The 19,541-nt window shown below is 41.7% G+C and overlaps 1 protein-coding gene across 2 annotated transcripts in view; it reads right to left on the bottom strand.

The window, feature by feature from the left end:
- CD2AP (CD2 associated protein) overlaps nt 1–19,541 on the bottom strand; it is a 163,268-nt gene that overhangs the window by 110,350 nt on the left and 33,377 nt on the right. For both annotated transcript variants that reach the window (XR_007355981.2, XM_048845674.2), the window contains exon 2: nt 16,327–16,487. Coding sequence is in view for 1 of the 2 variants with exons in the window: in XM_048845674.2 (XP_048701631.1) it covers nt 16,327–16,487 (161 nt within the window). In the remaining variant the exon portion in view is untranslated. The remainder of the gene's footprint in view (nt 1–16,326; nt 16,488–19,541) is intronic.

Raw genomic sequence — 19,541 nt, 5'->3', positions numbered from 1 at the left:
ATCTGCTAAGGAGGCATAGCCGACACTATCTCATATGTAGTCTTGATACAAGACGTTATTGATCTGGAGATGGTCTGCGCAGAGACCACTTGTCCCTTCATGCAGTTCACATATAATACAAACAGATGAGGCGAAGCATGGAACTGTTCAGTCCTGTCCAGATACAAAGCTAGACAGCATCTAACGTCTAACACGTGGAGACATTGCTCCTCTGGGGAGGAATGCAGCTTGGGGAAAAATACAGGAAAAAACATCTCCTGGTTTAAATGAAGTTGAGAGATTACCTTGGATACACACTTCTGGTGTGGCCAGAGCATAACCTTGTCTCCGAAGGACTACATGTAAGGAGGCCCCACCGTCAGGGTCTGCAACTCACCCACCCTCCTGCCAGAGATAATGGCTATCAAGAATGCTGTTTTCCGAAACAGTAGCGGCAGCGGACAGTAAGCCAGGGGCTCAAACAGAGGCCCCATTAGAGCTGCTACAACCATGTTCAGGTCCCACAAGAAAACCAGCTCTTGGACTGGAGGATGTGGGCAGAAAAGTCCTTTCAAAAAATCTCATCACTATAGTATTGGAGAAAACTGATTTTCCTTGGACAAGTGGATGAAGCGCTAATATTGCTGCCAAGTGCACTCTCAGAGAACTGAACGCTAAACCTGCTCCCTGAAGGTACAGCAGATACTCCAATATGTCCTGGATGGAAGTCTCCACCAGATGGGCCCCACAGAACAAAGACCACACGGAAAACCTCTTCCATTTAACCAAGTAAGATATTTTAGTGGAAGGCTTCCTACCGTTAAGTAGGACCTGTTGGACAGCCTCCGAGCAGCACTTTCCCCTTGTTCACCCATGCAGCAGCCACACCGTAAGGTGCAGGGATGTATCACTGGATGCAAGATCCAGCCCCAGTCCTGTGTGAGGAGGTAAGGAAGGAGACGAAGCAGCATAGGAGGGTAACCAGACAGAGTGAGGAGGTCCAAGAACCAGCACTGTCTCAGCCATGTTGGCTCAATCCGCCCTGAGCTTGGCAATGACTGGGACATGAGGAAATGTGTACAGAAGAATCGACTGCCATCTGCAGTGGAAAGCATCAGAGAAGGAGCCCAGACTAGCCCCTTCCAAGAGCAAGATAGATAAAACTTCCTGTTTTCACTCACCATGAAGAAGTCAATCATGGGGATAACCCACACTGTAAAAACCATCTGAAAGACCTCCACCCTCAAGGACCATTTGTGGCTCAGGGAGAAAAACCTGCTGAGATGATATGCAAGGCGGTTCTGCACCCTCGCTAAGTGGTAGCTATCAGGGTGATGTCTTTTTAGATGCAGAACTGCCACAGGTTGACTGCCTCCAGGCAAAGTGATTTGGAGTGGGCTCCCTACTCTTTTTTCGCATAGTACATCACAGTGGTATTGTTGGTGAGGATGTGAACTACTGAATGCCTGATATGGTCCCAGAAGGCACAACACACGTTGTGGATGGCCCAAAGAACCAGCACAATGACGTAGAGCAAGGCCTCCTGTTCCGACCAGAAGCCCTACCCCCTCAACGAGTCCAGATGCGCCCCCGAACCCATAAGGGATATGTTGGTAACCAATGACTTGTTTGGAGAGGACCAAGCCCAGTGGACCCCGTGGCACACATTCCCTGGGGACTCTCACTAGTGCAAGGACTCCAGGACTGATGGAGGAAGGAAAACCAACCCCTCCAGAGAATGCAATGCAGAGTGGTAAACTGTCCTGAGCCACATTTGAAGACGACGAAGACGTAACCTGCAAGCAGCCATGTGGCCCAACAGGCTCAGACATACGTGGACTGTCATGGACAGTTCTGACTGCAGACTGAGACAGCTGTCAAATTACCTGGAAGTGATCACTCAGCAGAAATGCCATTGACCTCGTGGAATCTAAGAGGGCCCCAGTAAACTCTATATGTTGACTGGGAGCTAAGATTGATTTCACAGTGTTTAGAATGAATCCCAAATAGTTGCGTAAACAGTGTGGTGTCAACATAGCTGAGCACCTCCTCTCTGGACCTGCCCTTCAGCAGTTAGTCATTGAGGTAGGGGAAGATAATGGATTCCCTTCCACCTGAGGTATGCCATGACCACCACCATGCATTTGGTGAAGACTTGGGGAGCAGAAGAGAAGCCAAACAGGAGAACAATGTATTGAAAGTGGCAGTCTCCTACCATGAAGCAAAGAAACTTCCTGTGACTTGGTCAAATGACCACACAAAAGTATGAGTCTTGAAGGTCCAAAGCAGTGAACCAGTCATTCTGAGACAACGCAGGGAGGACAGAGTGACCATGTGGAACCTCACATATTTGATTAATTTGTTGAATCAGCAGGATGGGCCTCATCCCACCCTTGGATTTTGGTACCAGGAAATACTGGGAGTAGAACTCATGACCCTGGTGTTCTCATGGAACTTCCTCCACCACTTGCAACACTAGTAGAGAGCTGACCTACTCAAAGGGCAGTGTCTTGTGAGAGGGATCCCTGAAGAAAGATAGGAAAAGGGTGGTGAGGGGGCATAGAGAGTAACTGGATGGCGTCGTGTCATCTGACACTGCCTAGGACTCAGCTATCAGAGGTCATCGAGACCCAGGCATTGTAAAAGCGGGCCAGCCTGTCCCCAAACTAACGGGGGGACAATGAGGGAGGAAGAATAACTGGAACAGTGCTCTGGACCAAACAGTGAAAATGGGTGTTTAGCTGGCACTGAGGGAGGGCACACAGACCAGCCAGGCCCTGAACCAGAATGCTTCCTCTTAAAAGACTTGTCCCTCTTTCTGGGGTAGTCTCACTGTCTCGATGGAAGGGCTGCAGAAAAGGATGCTGTGTCCCATAATGGCATAGTATATACCACCCCCAAAGACCTTAAAGTAGCTCTCAAATCCTTAAAAGGAATGCAGGGTTTCATCAGTCTTGTCTGAAAATGGACTCAAAAGGCAACTCCCCAATAGCTTGCTGGACATCCAGAGAGAGTCACAAGTTTTGGAGCCAGGAAGCCTTCCGCATAGTAATTGCCAAGGCCATTGCCCTGACCCAAGTGTCAGCAATATCAAGGGCAGGCTGCAGAGACATTTTGGCCACCAAGCAGCCCTCATAAAAATGCTCGAAATGCCTCATAAGAAGCCCCAAGCAATTGTTCTTCAAATCTGGTTATAACCGACTAATTAAGGAAGTCATACTTGGCCAGCAAAGCTTGCTGGTTCGCGATCCTCAGCAGTAGTGAAGAGGTAGTATTTATCTTTCTGCCTAAAAGGTCCGGGTGCTTAGAGTCTCTCTCCTTGAGGGTGGATTTGAACCAGCCCTTCCAGACTCTGTCGTTCACCGCCATGACCACCAGGGAGTTTGGGGCCAGGTGGCCTCATATCCCTGAACGGGCACAAAATAGTGCTTCTCGAAGTGTCAGACTACCGGCGGTACCAAGGCCAGCATACCCCAAACAGCTCTCACAGGCTTGAGAAGCACATTGTTAAGTGGAAGGGCCACCCTCCCAGGGACAGAGGGCTGGAGAATGTCAATGAGTTTATGACAGGTTTCAGAGGAACAGCCGTGTTAGTCTGTATTCGCAAAAAGAAAAGGAGTACTTGTGGCACCTTAGAGACTAACCAATTTATTTGAGCATGAGCTTTCGTGAGCTACAGCTCACTTCATCAGATGTATACCGTGGAAACTGCAGCAGACTTTATATACACACAGAGAATATGAAACAATACCTCCTCCCACCCCACTGTCCTGCTGGTAATAGCTTATCTAAAGTGATCAACAGGTGGGCCATTTCCAGCACAAATCCAGGTTTTCTCACCCTCCACCCCCCCACACAAATTCACTCTCCTGCTGGTGCTAGCCCATCCAAAGTGACAACTCTTTACATAGTCAAGTCGGGCTATTTCCTGCATAGATCCAGGTTTTCTCACATCCCCCCCACCCCCATACACACACAAACTCACTCTCCTGCTGGTAATAGCTCATCTAAACTGACCACTCTCCAAGTTTAAATCCAAGTTAAACCAGAACATCTGGGGGGGGGGGGGGGTAGGAAAAAACAAGAGGAAACAGGCTACCTTGCATAATGACTTAGCCACTCCCAGTCTCTATTTAAGCCTAAATTAATAGTATCCAATTTGCAAATGAATTCCAATTCAGCAGTTTCTCGCTGGAGTCTGGATTTGAAGTTTTTTTGTTTTAAGATAGCGACCTTCATGTCTGTGATTGCGTGACCAGAGAGATTGAAGTGTTCTCCGACTGGTTTATGAATGTTATAATTCTTGACATCTGATTTGTGTCCATTTATTCTTTTACGTAGAGACTGTCCAGTTTGACCAATGTACATGGCAGAGGGGCATTGCTGGCACATGATGGCATATATCACATTGGTGGATGTGCAGGTGAACGAGCCTCTGATAGTGTGGCTGATGTTATTAGGCCCTGTGACGGTGTCCCCTGAATAGATATGTGGGCACAATTGGCAACGGGCTTTGTTGCAAGGATAAGTTCCTGGGTTAGTGGTTCTGTTGTGTGGTATGTGGTTGTTGGTGAGTATTTGCTTCAGGTTGCGGGGCTGTCTGTAGGCAAGGACTGACCTGTCTCCCAAGACTTGTGAGAGTGTTGGGTCATCCTTTAGGATAGGTTGTAGATCCTTAATAATGCGTTGGAGGGGTTTTAGTTGGGGGCTGAAGGTGACCGCTAGTGGCGTTCTGTTATTTTCTTTGTTAGGCCTGTCCTGTAGTAGGTAACTTCTGGGAACTCTTCTGGCTCTATCAATGTTTCTTTACTTCTGCAGGTGGGTATTGTAGTTGTAAGAAAGCTTGACAGAGATCTTGTAGGTGTTTGTCTCTGTCTGAGGGGTTGGAGCAAATGCGGTTGTATCGCAGAGCTTGGCTGTAGACGATGGATCGTGTGGTGTGGTCAGGGTGAAAGCTGGAGGCATGCAGGTAGGAATAGCGGTCAGTAGGTTTCCGGTATAGGGTGGTGTTTATGTGGCCATTGTTTATTAGCACTGTAGTGTCCAGGAAGTGGATCTCTTGTGTGGACTGGACCAGGCTGAGGTTGGTGGTGGGATGGAAATTGTTGAAATCATGATGGAATTCCTCAAGGGCTTCTTTTCCATGGGTCCAGATGATGAAGATGTCATCAATATAGCGCAAGTAGAGTAGGGGCGTTAGGGGACGAGAGCTGAGGAAGCGTTGTTCTAAATCAGCCATAAAAATGTTGGCATACTGTGGGGCCATGCGGGTACCCATAGCAGTGCCGCTGATCTGAAGGTATACATTGTCCCCAAATGTGAAATAGTTATGGCTAAGGACAAAGTCACAAAGTTCAGCCACCAGGTTAGCCGTGACATTATCGGGGATAGTGTTCTTGACGGCTTGTAGTCCATCTTTGTGTGGAATGTTGGTGTAGAGGGCTTCTACATCCATAGTAGCCAGGATGGTGTTATCAGGAAGATCACCGATGGATTGAAGTTTCCTCAGGAAGTCAGTGGTGTCTCGAAGGTAGCTGGGAGTGCTGGTAGCGTAGGGCCTGAGGAGGGAGTCTACATAGCCAGACAATCCTGCTGTCAGGGTGCCAATGCCTGAGATGATGGGGCGCCCAGGATTTCCAGGTTTATGGATCTTGGGTAGTAGATAGAATATCCCAGGTCGGGGTTCCAGGGGTGTGTCTGTGCGGATTTGATCTTGTGCTTTTTCAGGAAGTTTCTTGAGCAAATGCTGTAGTTGCTTTTGGTAACTCTCAGTGGGATCATAGGGTAATGGCTTGTAGAAACTCGTGTTGGAGAGCTGCCGAGCAGCCTCTTGTTCATATTCCGACCTATTCATGATGACAACAGCACCTCCTTTGTCAGCCTTTTTGATTATGATGTCAGAGTTGTTTCTGAGGCTGTGGATGGCATTGCGTTCCGCATGGCTGAGGTTATGGGGCAAGTGATGCTGCTTTTCCACAATTTCAGCCCGTGCACGTCGGCGGAAGCACTCTATGTAGAAGTCCAGTCTGCTGTTTCGACCTTCAGGAGGAGTCCATCTAGAATCCCTCTTTCTGTAGTGTTGGCAGGGAGACCTCTGTGGATTAGTATGTTGTTCAGAGGTATTTTGGAAATATTCCTTGAGACGGAGACATCGAAAATAGGATTCTAGGTCACCACAGAACTGTATCATGTTCGTGGGGGTGGAGGGGCAGAAGGAGAGGCCCCGAGATAGAACAGCTGCTTCTGCTGGGCTGAGAGTATAGTTGGATAGGTTAACAATATTGCTAGGTGGGGTGAGGGAACCATTGCTGTGGCCCCTTGTAGCATGTAGTAGTTTAGAAAGTTTAGTGACCTTTTTCTTTTGTAGAGAAGCAAAGTGTGCGTTGTAAATGGCTTGTCTAGTTTTAGTAAAATCCAGCCACGAGGAAGTTTGTGTGGAAGGTTGGTTCTTTATGAGAGTATCCATTTTTGAGAGCTCATTCTTAATCTTTCCCTGTTTGCTGTAGAGGATCTTGATCAGGTGATTCCGCAGTTTCTTTGAGAGCGTGAGGCACAAGCTGTCAGCATAGTCTGTGTGGTATGTAGATTGTAATGGATTTTTTACCTTCAGTCCTTTTGGTACGATGTCCATCTGTTTGCATTTCGAAAGGAAGATGATGTCTGTCTGTATCTGTACAAGTTTTTTCATGCAGTTGATAGATTTCCACTCCATACGGCTAAATGCAGTGCCTTGCATAATGACAGGTTTCAGAGGAACAGCCGTGTTAGTCTGTATTCGCAAAAAGAAAAGGAGTACTTGTGGCACCTTAGAGACTAACCAATTTATTTGAGCATGAGCTTTCGTGAGCTACAGCTCACTTCATCAGATGTATACCGTGGAAACTGCAGCAGACTTTATATACACACAGAGAATATGAAACAATACCTCCTCCCACCCCACTGTCCTGCTGGTAAACTCCACTTGAGAAACTCCACTTGAATACCAAGACACATGGCAATAGGGAGTAAAAGGTCCTGGTATGCCTTGAAGTCCTTTGGATGGAAGCACCACCTCGTTCAGTGATGATGACAAGGCTGCTAGCTGAGGCATAGATAGGACCTGCTCCTGAGGCAGCGTCTCCAGGCAGAAAAACTCTGGTGGCTTCAGAGGAAGGGGAAACGTGGGCATCTGGACTTGCGACTGATCTGCAGCCACCAATACCACACAAGCAGGCAACCTCTGTTTTGACATCCCTCGACCTGCACCACCTCCCGCAGTTCCCATTGGCTGGGAACAGCAAACCATGGCCACAAGGAGCTGAGGGGCTCCATGCCTGCAGACGCTCCAGGTAAACAAAACGTCCCGGCCCGCCAGCACCTTACCCTGATGGGCTGGAAGTCAAAGTTTGCCAACCCCTGAAATATAGGGTCGGCTTATGAAAGGGTCATACAGTTTTTGCCATTTTCACCTATCCATATTGGGGGGCAGGGTCAGCTGATAAACAAATGGGCTAATGAACGAGTATATACGGTAGATTCCTTTCTCTTCCCCATGGAAACTTCTAAATTCAGAACACAGCCCACCATCTATCCATCAATCTATACAGATTGGTACAGACTAGTTTTTCCAGCATTTACATCCGATTTTCCCCTCAGTGAAAGAGCCAGCACGAGCCTCCAGTGCTTTAAGACAAGAAGAGAAGACAACTCAGTCCAAGCCCACCAATCGTGTTTGATAGGTTAAGGCTGGTCTGATGCAAATCTTAAGTACATCTGCAAAGAGCAGCCTACAAAACACACACATAGCCATGTAGCAAAATTATCATTTCTAGAATTCAATTAATTGCCTTTGTTCCACTTATGAGAATTTCCTGACAACCTTAAACTCGAAGTTTGACCTTAAACTCTGTCACTTAATAAACAATACTCAGTCTCAGACTTCCTGTGTGACACTGAGCAAGTCACTTTACCTCTCTGTGCCCCAGTTCTTCATTTGTACAAACAGGGATAACAGTATATCCCTATCTCAAAAAAGGGGGGTTGTGAGGCTAAATAAATTAAAGATTATGAGGCACTCAGATACTATGATGATGGGGGCCATATAAATTCCCTAGATAAGAGCAAAATGCCGTAAGTTGTGAACTAGGTGGAAAAAAAGAAAAGCAAGCAGTTTTGGACTAACTGAAGTCTTTAGGCTCAATATATCTCGCAGAAAATCAATGGTCTATGATTAAGCCCCTTTGTTGTCAGTTCAAACCAATTTTTACAGGAAAATTCCCAGGTTTTACAAAAAGTATTAATTCAATTTTTTTCTGATTTTCACCCACCTTTTGTATCAAACATATTAAAAAGACTTGTTTTATTAGGAAAATACAGTACATTGCATGATATATGTAGTACGATAATACGTTAGTCTGTGTGTATATGCAAAGATGCCTCTTGCATTAAGGCTATGTATAAGTCTAGAAGATACACACAACAAACAGGCACGCATGCAAGCTCTGAAGTGCGTGCGAATCTGAACGTACTGATGAATCTCACACCCACCACATACACATTTCAATTTGTTCAAATATGTGACACATTAAAATGGGAAGAAAACAAATATTTGTCTCAGAATATGTTTCAGAACACAAGGAAGTATTCGAAAGTTTTAAAAAACAAAAAAAGGAGAAAAGGATGAAGTTGAGTTTACATGATGCAAATAGTGTGGCTCGATTATTAAATGTAAATATTTATAAACTAAAAGTTTTAAGTCTACAACAGTAAATTTCAAATGAAAAGTTTTATTTGGGGATTTGAGATGTATGGTTTTCTTAAACTCAGAAGTGGAATTGTGTTTTGAGTTCTGTTTTAGTTCTGCAGCAAACCACACTGATGAACGGAATTCAAAACATTGATCTACTGAATACTTTTCCCCCTCTTTCCTTCCACCAAAATAAACCCTAATATTTACCCAGAAAAATAATTACGTTTTTTGCACTGATTTTCACCTGTTTTGTTGTGGTAATAAACACCGATAAATTCCCGGGAAAAAATAAATAAAAACCGAAAACAAAGGGCCCTACCTATGACATACAGGAGGTCAGAATAGACGATCTAATGTCCCTTCACACCTTAAACCATGAAAAAAAATCAGTTTGACACATACTCTCCATGTGTGAGTCATACAGATGTCATCATGAAAAATTCCAATTGGAATTATAAGATTCCTGTGCTCCTCTGGTCACTGAGGAAAGCTCCTTTACTGTAAATTCCTCTGTGTCCCAAGATAGATTTTTAATAAAAGAATTAGGGAATTCCTCTGGGGATTCTTTTTGCTACTGGATACATTAAAAATCTTTGTAGCAAATAGGAATATAAAAATAAAAATTTTTTATACCAGGCCGAGAAGGCACCTTATTTTTTAAAAAGTGTTTGCTCTAGTATTTAACATTAACAGAATACAATATCTCTGGTCCAGCATGTTCATAAAAAGTCCTCTTGATCCCAGACTTCCTGTTTCAAGCCCTGGGTAAATTCAATTTTCTCTTTTTAAAGAAGAGATTTACGGAGGAGACATTACATTTGAAAACACTTCTCAGCTAAGACTTCTTCTTTGTACTCACTAACAGCATGTTCTTCGTCATATTTAATAAGATACCATCAATGAAGGTTTAGTTAAAATGCCACAAAATACAGCTTTGTCTCACCAAGACACTTATTTTAAACAAAGGAAAATGCTAGTAAACTTCCAGATCACAAAATGAGGGAAGAAATGTTACCATGTCTCTAGAAATATCAATAAATATCCTTCAGACAGATATCACAGTTCAGTATAATTCTTAAGTGTGCAAATATATTGCAAAGAAAGTGAATTAACCCAATGCAAAATAAAATACAAAGAAACCTAACAAATATTTTTTAGAACAAACATCCCAGAGCCGCAGATATCTAACACAAAAACACTTCCTAGGACTACACTGAGTACAGTATTTTGACTGCTAAGTGAATTAAACCAAATGTTTAAGCTGGAATGACTCCACAACTACATAAAAAGAAAAGGAGTACTTATGGCACCTTAGAGACTTATGCTCAAATAAATTTGTTAGTCTCTAAGGTGCCACAAGTACTCCTTTTCTTTTTGCGGATACAGACTAACACGGCTGCTACTCTGAAACACAACTACATAGTTAATCACTCCTGACACTCCCTAATGTGAAAGTTTTTAAATATTTCATTCCAAGAGCACTGAGATAAAGAAATAAATGAGTTTACCGTTTCCAAAGGCATATTTGCTTGAACACACCCAATGTTTGTTTTTTTGTTTTGAGGCAGGAAGAAAAATGCTGTACCGAGCAAAGTTCATGTATTAACCTGAAAAGGTTCCTGGCTCAGTTCTAAGTTTGTAAAGGCAGCTGCATGCACCTGTGCAGGAAAAAAAAAATTCTCTTCTCCAACATAGTTCTGCTGCAGATTTGTCCTCCAGAGTGAGCTACTAGAGCGAAATGGCGCATACCAGAGATACACTCAAAAAGGCAGTATGTTTATATAGCCAAAGTATCGCCTCCATCTGTTCAATAAGCTTGTCTACCTTAACTCACAGAAACTGCTAATAAATCCATCTGTTGCTCCTCCCTCAGACGACTGCCTTGAGCAAATGATCAAACTAGTTCTACTACTAACATATGAAAATTAGCAATCATTTAATTCAGAGATTAATATAAGTAAAATCTGAGGCTCTTTTGCTTTGCTATATCTTAAGTATTGGGCAACTCTTTCTATAGTCAAAAGATTTTTTGAAAAATAATATTCTTGCTGCTTGACCAGACAAGTGCACAATAAACTAATCAAATCTCAGGAATTTCCAGATTCTGGAAGGAACCCCAGATAAAATAAAATATTATATATAAATAATTTGTCAAATTTTTAACCTACTATTGTTATAAGTAACACCTGAAAGAAACTGGAGAATAAAGATCCCCCCAAATCCTCCCCCCCCCCCATTTTCTGCATGTACCATATTGTTAAATGCATGGTGTCACTTCTTTCCCTGTACAATACGTTTCCATGGGTGCGTAGGTAGGTCTTCCACAACACAACTAGGTGTTTTTAAATAGGAAAATATGATTCTAAAACCAAAAAAATGGACAGGGGTACATTTATTATTTGATTTAAAAACAGAACATACAAAACCTATCAGAGTTCAAGTTGAGTGTCTCAAAGGAGTTTAGAGAGTTCTCAATTTTAAATAACTACCATGAAAAAAAGGCATGTCTGGAGTAAACAGTAGACCCAATGGTCAGGAAAAACAAAACGAAGTAACAATATACTGCTTAAGAATGTCCAAATAAGAGGTTCCTAACATTTTTTGAAGTCGGAAAGCCATGTGCTTCTAAAGGAATTACGCAATATCATACACAAACAAAAGTGCAGCCTGTGTCAACAAGCCGTATAGAAACCCTTTGTAGGATATTTAAAGAATTATGGAGCTGCACCTTATTACATGTGATTAAAGATAAAAGGAGGTGAAGTGTACCTGAAGATCACTTTCACTGCACTTTGTGGAATACATCACTACTCCATAATGAATGAGAAACAAAAGATTTCTTTTAAAATCTACAGCTAAAACGTTTAGTAACTCCTACCTACCGTGTTTAAGTAAACTTGTGTACTGGATCGCAACACATTATTCAGCCACCCGTACTCTTCTTTAGTTCTAAGATCACTAAGATTCCCACATTATTTCAGTTCTCCTTTTAACACCCAGCATTTGCAATACCTCACAGGCTCCAAAATGTGTTTCCTGGATCAAATTGCCCTTTTTCGTCAGGCAAACATTTTTGCCTGTATCTATTTTTTCATGGTGGTCCTGCATGCAACACTGGCACACAGATTTTACTATCTTATTACACTATGCAGGCTCCGTAGGCTGCCCGGCTTCCCCCAACAGGGCCAGCTGATGATCCTGTGCTCTCTTCCTCATACACAAAATAATGTTATTGCATGGAAACAAGCCAGCAACACAAGCACGCAGTGTCAGGGAAGTGTGGCCAAAACAGGAGTCAAACCTGCAGGGAGTGACTATTATCAGCTGGCACTCTAGTGGCCAGGCATCACTGAGCTCACCTGGACTTCTGCCCTTCTTCAGGATGTTTACCTGCATATATAAGTATTGTGCAGGTGCAAGAGGAAAACTGTGACTGTGCTAGGAGCAACAGAGATCCTTGCATAATTGCCGACAGCATATGCAAGGGCACTCTCCGTGTCATCATCACTGTACCATCCATGAAATACACTTTCAACATTTTTTTCTCTGTTTGCATTGACATTTGAAATTAACATAATTATTCACTTCCTTGTTTGTGCAATACTGTCACTAATCTTATAACTCTGCAAATAGGATGTGTCAGCTAACCTGTGCTCTCTTTACTACAGCTTTAATAGCAGAGAGCCATCTATTAGTCTAGATCTCACACAAACCTAGTATTCTGTGAGATTAATGAGTTTAAATACCCCACAAAAATATTAACAATCCAAATGCTACTCCCCACTAGACTAACCAGATTAGTTTACCAGAATTCCTTTGGGGTTCTAAATGACCCTAAATAAGACTAAACCCACTTAAAAACTATAAAAATACCGCTCTTTGACAAAGACCAAAAATAGTAATTACGTTTATTTGCACCAAGCAATATTTTCCAAACACAGGTGCACAAAGCTGGGCACCGAAATCAGTTAAATGATTTTCACAGATACTGAACAAGTCCTAATATCACTTTTTCAGGCCACTTGTTTAAGCTTTGACGAAAAGCTGTAATTAGTTAGAAAGAATTTGGGCTATGGTAGATTTAGCGACACATTTGTGCCACTCCTATCTCATAACAGAGCACAGAAGGAAAAAACATGATCTGTTTCAGCTGTGATGCTGATACAACCAGGATCTGGGGTATCCAACACATCAAGGAGCTATACACCATAATCCTCTGACATTTTGATTGTCCTTCAGGCAGGCAAGAAGCCTGGCAGCAGCTGTGAATTGTCCTTGGCTTCCAGGCAAGAGGATTATTTCCCTATTTGACATGATTAATAAGAGACAGACAAGTACACTGACAAAATTGGTAACAGCCAGCAAGTCTGGACCAATTTTTCCTCCCATCTTTTTCCAGATGTTTTGATGCAGATGAGGGTTTTTGGTAAATTATGTATAATTTGTCTAAAAGCAGCAAGCATTTGAAAATGTACTGAAAAGCTGTCTGGTTTTATCAGAGCTTCTTTACAAAGCTCGACAGCCTCTCGTTACTGTATATTAGAACATCTTATACAACAAGGGCAAGCGATTGGGTGAGGGTGTTATATACAGCTCTTGTCTTCAAATCCTAATCCATCCTAGGTCAGTAATGGCAGAGTTACTATACAATACCTGTACAGTGGGTTATATGACTGGCTCCATCCAACGTATATGCACTGAAAAAATCATAAGTGGTCCATATAAAGCATCAAATAAAGCTCCCAAAGCAGCAGAATTTATTCTTTCTTCAAGGATAGGTTTATTGTTCAAAACCTAAACAATCCAATACAAATCTACGCAGCTAAGCCAGGTCCTCTTACCTAGCCCCTACAAAGGGCATGTCTACATTTACCATGAATTGACTCTGCAGTGATTGATCCACCAGGGGTCGATTTAGTAGATCTAGTGAAGACCCGCTAAATCAATCACAGATTGCTCGCCAGTCAACTCCGGTACTCCATCAGAACGAGAGGCATAAGGTAAGTCCAGAGGAGAGTTTCTCCCGTTGACCCAGCGTGGTGTAGATACCGCAATAAGTCGACCTAAGCTACGTCAACTCCAACTACATTATTCACCTAGCTGGAGTTGTATAACTTAGGTTGACTTAACCCTGTAGTGTAGACCTGGCCTAAGTCTCTTCCTCATAAGGTCGCCACCCCTGCCCACACAACAGGCACCTTTAGGTCTTCTACCTACTTGGTATACGGACAGTCCTTTTCTCTGACCATAGGTTTGAGTCTGGGTCTCTTGCAGGTGCCTTCCTGCTCCCTGCAGGTCTCACTAACAAACTGAACTGTTGGCTGGCTTTCTTATCTGATGACCAGATGACCTATAGTCTATCACCTCTTCTTTAGCCTCAAAACCATTATCCATCACATGGGATGTAGCAAATTAGTCACAATTTGGACTAAGGCCAGCTCCCTTAAAGGGCCATCCCACTTTGTGAGGCAGTACCTTTGTTGGTAACCTCCACAAGGAGACAAAGGGGTGTATGGGCCACGAAGACTAAAATTCCCCTTCTAATCATTATGGAGAAATAGTCCCCTCCAGGGGAGACGCAGAATAGTGAAGTTTGTGTAGCCTGTGCCAATACACTCTGTGAATAAATGGAAGAATTCATGAAAGCAGCCTTACTGGTTGCCCTAGAAACTGAGCATTTATCTATCTATAACACTCAGGCAAAATATCTCCATACACCACCTAAAAACAGTAAACTGGGTTGGAAGGAATTCCTCCATCAACTTCCCTCCCACTTTGTCAAATACCCAAGGTCTCCAAACAGTGAAACCGTATCACTGAAGCCCATTCCTAATTCAGAACACTAATTCTATCTACACAGGCACCAGCATAAGTTATATACATAAATATATAGAACTAAGCAGACAAATACTAATTTGATTTAAAAAATCTGTTTCTAGTCCAACAAAATCCAGCTGAGAGATTATTCAGTATCCTAAAGCAGCCATATCAAATGTTTCATCGCAGAGGTACAGTGAACATATTCGGAACAAAAACTCCATCCACAAACCAAATGAAAACACCTATTTAAAGCCAAACCACACACACACACACACACACACACACACAAGTAGTAAAAAAAATGAATCTGTTGATGTAACCATAGACCCAAACCAACCCTAGTCACCTCTGCTTTGCAGTTAGTAAGAAAGATGGTATTGTGGTTTAGCCACAAGACCAGTCAGACACCTGGTTTCTATTCCTATCTCTGCCACTGTCTTCCTGTATGTCATTAGAGAAGTCACTCAGATACCTCATATATATAACAATTGTAATAGTTTCACACCACCTCTATAGGAAGGAATAAAAAAACTCACTAATGTTTACTAAGTGGTGTAAATTCAAAGAATTGTATTATATAATAAAAACAAATCTCTGTAAGGTATCCATCTGTACTTACAGAAAATATGTTGGGCCAAAGTGATATTGCAAACTGGAATTATAGCAGCTCATTGTGTTTGTTGTAGTTTTTTGCATTTTCCTTTATCTCTCAATAAAAAAAAAAAAAAAAAACAGGAGGAAAAAAAATAAAAGACCACTACTAAATAACTAAATTATCTCAAGAGGAATATTTTGAAAATTCCTCTCAGCATAAAGTGTGGAATTGCCAATCATTTTGCTATTTCAACAACAAATCAAAATAGAAAAATTTACCAAAGTTTAAGATATTTAATGAACTTAAACACTAAACTAGTTTCCTGTTAAATTTTAAGACACCAAAACATAGTGATCGGCATATTACAAGTCTGCACCAAGTTCTGTTTTTTAAAGAAACTAAATATAAATTATACTTCACAAGACAGTAAGAAAAGAATCTTGTCTAAACTCTCTTATCATAATTTCTAAAACTGGAAAGATTAAACCAAAGAATCCTACAGAGACAGTCAAAAATCAGAAAGCACAAAATGAAGTGTCACTTCTCAGCAAGGAATGCTCTGATCTGAACCAGGCAAGTAAACAGCTAGCAGATTAGGCAATCTTCAAATTTCAAAAGTGCATTAGGAACCAACATACATTAAAGATCAAGACCACTACATGGAATATAAGTGATGTAATGTACCATATTGGAACAGCTGAGTGTTTGACACTGGATTTATCAGTCATCCTACTGGAGGTACAAAGTACTTTGTAAGAAGCAAGCAAAAACCATTTGGACTCAGGCTAAAATTAGGCATTCCTCTTTTCCCCTCAAGGCTAAAAATAAAAGTAAAGCTTCTTTTTAAAAAATTTCACAGTAATATATTTATGTTTTATTTAATTACGTTGTCACAGCAATGCCCCAAGTACAAACAACAGAAAATGGGCACAATTGGAAAAAGAAATATACAGATGTAAAATTGCTGAAGTGAAAGTGAATAGACAGCACCATTATTACTTTTAACTTTATTCTGAAACATGAAAAGCATTTTTTAAAAACACTGAAGAATTAGATCAGTAAAAAAATCCACGTAAAATGTCCACAAAAATTTATCTTGATACCAATGTAAATGCTATGCAATTTCAATTAATATATTATTTAAATAATAAATGAGCAGCAATGTGATGGTAGCAATAGACTGAAATTAACACAAGTCACTTACCTTAACAAAATTATCAGGGAACATGCCCCTTTTTCCATTTAGCTCCCCTTCTAACCATCCTTCCTCTTCTAGTTTTTTCACATTTCTGATGATTTCTCCAACTCGAATTGTTAACTCATCATCATGTATGGCATCATAGTCATACTCCACGATATAGTCAACTGAGAGAAGGAAGAAAAGAAAGAGTCAATGCTTAACTCAGACATGTGGAAATATTAAATGTCTAATTGTATGTACTGCATTAAGTGATTTATACATAAGAGGGACCTCACAATAAAGAGTTCTTTTGACCTATTTTTTTTTTTAAGTAAACAAGGGGCCAGTTTTTCAGAACCTCACTTCAAACGTTGTACATCTGATTTTGTACACACTCATATGAATGTTCAATTGCCTCCTATGCACATAGATCTTATTATGTGCCTGAAAATAACAGTGCATGTACAGTTCTATTTGCAAAATTGACACTTCTTTGAAAGTTTGGTTCAAGAAATGTTCATCACTGATTTGCACCAAAAACAAAACACACACTATTAAGTTTAAAGTTTGCATAATGTGCATGGAGAAAACAGATTTAACTTGGACACAGCAAAGTTTAGTCATGGGAACCCTGGCAATATATCTGCATACATCTGTTGCACAAAAACAATGAGAATTGCATATAGCCAACTTGTATCTTGTTTGGTAATAAACAGGCTATTATTTTTTGCCTAGAAATTCTGTTTTATATCTGATGATTCCGTTAAACTACACAAATCACCACCTCATTCACTCATGTCCATTAAGACAGCCTTTCCATTGCCAAGCAGAGTGTTTATACCACTGTGACAGGTTGTCCAACTGTAAGGGGACACCTGATGTACTGGGATACCACTGACCCTGCCTGGGCCCCCTTTACCCTGTCTTGCTGAGCCAGTCTCTTAAACCTCCTCTAGCACACACAAAGGCAGGGCCACACCCAGCTGCAGAAAGACACAGACACTGAGATGAGCTCTGGGAAGATTCAGCTTAAGGGATTTGCCCCAGTACTTGGGTGCCCACCTCCCTTGGAACGCAGACCTAAAAGGTATATTGTCTTGCGCTGTATAGAAAAATCTGCACAGCGCAAGCTCATAAAAATTCACCCTGTCCCTCAATGTGAAGAGAGATATGCACAGCTTCTTACCTCTCCCCTTCCTCCCCCGCCCCAAAGATATGGATTGCACAAACAGGGTTATGTTATAAACAAGAAATGTTTATTAATTACAAAAGACAGATTTTAAATGAATATAGGGGATAGCAAAGAGAACAAAGCAGATTACTAAGCAAATAAAACAAAACACGCAAACTAAGCTTGATTCACTAAAGAAACAGGTTACAAAATGTAATTTCTCACCCAAGATCTTGAATTAGGCAGGATGCAGAATTTCTGTAGCTTACAGTTCCAGTTATCTCTTCTTACAGTCTGGATCCCTGTCTCAGTCTGGACTCACTCCTGCCTTTCCCCTCAGGTACTTTCAGCAGTCTTTCTTCTTGGATAGGCAATGGAGGAGAGTCCACATTAACCCCCTCCCCAGCCTTAAAAGGGATTTACCTAAGGCAGGAAGCCTTTGATAGATCCCCATCCCTCTACAGAGGAAAAGGACCAGCAACGTCCAAGGCAGTATTTTGCATCAGGTGACATCATCACCTGACCTTGTGGTATCAGAGTAGCATCCCAGGAAACTCCTCAGAAAAGTATGAGATTAGTATCTTCAGAGTTCTGCTGTCCTTCTTAAATGCTTCATTCAGGATGATTGCTTACTGTCTGATGGGCATTTTCCCAAGTGTACACACAGGTGTAATTGTTACAAAGTCAATATTCCTAACTTCAGATACAGAAATGATACATGCATACAAATTGGATAATCACATTCAGTAAATCATAACCTTTCCAACAATATCTTACATGAGTCACCTTGCATAAAGTATATCTTAGTTATGCCATATTTGTATCATAACCATATTTCTATGAAGAATATGGGGTGTAACATCACCCACTCCAGCCTCAGTGTCCTCCACAGTTCAAGATACACATGCAGAAAGGGAGTGGGGGTGAGGGAGAGAGAGACAGATTAATAAATTGAGATGGTGGAACTGTAAAGAACCATAAACTTTCCATTTCATCCTCTCCACTGGGATCTTCTTCCATCAATGTATCTTTAACTGATTAACAATGATAGGAAAATGTATGTGTGCGCCACCTAGATACCAGTACCTGGAATTTCTTCCACGATGAGTTCATAATTCCTACCTAAAAATACTTCTAGCAGAAGTGCTTCTACACCCATTAGTGATTGTAGAGTTTACCCTTTCCTGCCTGTAGGTTAAATCACAGAAAACCTAGTTAAAAACAGAATTACACACTGGTGTCAGGAATACACCACAGAGCCAGAATGATCTTCCTTCACAACTACATCTAACAATTCAAGAACCAGATGCAGGTGGACTCTTTAAACATAAAAATGTAAGCACTTTTTAATACCTTGAATTCTTGTTAAAAAAAACAAAATCGGTTCATTTCACCAAAATGAACTATGATCATCATCATAGTAACATGCCCCTGACTCAAGCTTTGGACCTCCGTGTCCCCATACATTTTTTAAAAATCTTTTTGGTAGCAATCACACCATCACACACTACAATAAGGATGAATCTCCCAGTTGAACAAACATGGAAAGCTAGCAAGCATACAACAAGATCCCCATATAACTTTGGTTCTGTTATCCAAATTCCCGACCCCTCAGACTTTCCTTAGGCTTTGTCTACACTGGCAACTGAACGACAAAACTTTTGTCTTTCACAGGTGTTTCCACCCTGCCCCGCCCGAAAGACACAAGTTTTGCCGTGACAGGTGCCAGTGTGAACAGCGCTTTGTCAACGCAAACGCCGCTCGTTGTAGGTGGAAGATTTTTGTCAGCAGGAGACCCAACAAACAGCAGCTACACTGCGTAACTTTTACCGGCAGGGCTGTGACAACACAGCTGTGTCGCTAAAAGCTGTGTAGTGTAGACAAAGCCATCGTTTAAGAATTCGAAGCAGGTAATCATTTCAATACACAACCAACACCTAACAATTTTGAAAGCCACACTGCTATCCTTCAGAGAAGTTTCCTATGGATTTCTGCCAGAAATGCGTCATTTCTTTTACACCATTTAGGTGAGTTTGCCAAAACCAAAAACAAGCTGTGAGACAACTTT

Source organism: Caretta caretta, chromosome 3 (assembly GCF_965140235.1).
Source record: "Caretta caretta isolate rCarCar2 chromosome 3, rCarCar1.hap1, whole genome shotgun sequence".
NCBI classification, from domain to species: Eukaryota; Metazoa; Chordata; order Testudines; family Cheloniidae; genus Caretta; species Caretta caretta.
Note: the sequence above shows the minus strand (reverse complement) of the source record. Positions and strands in the feature narration are given on the sequence as shown.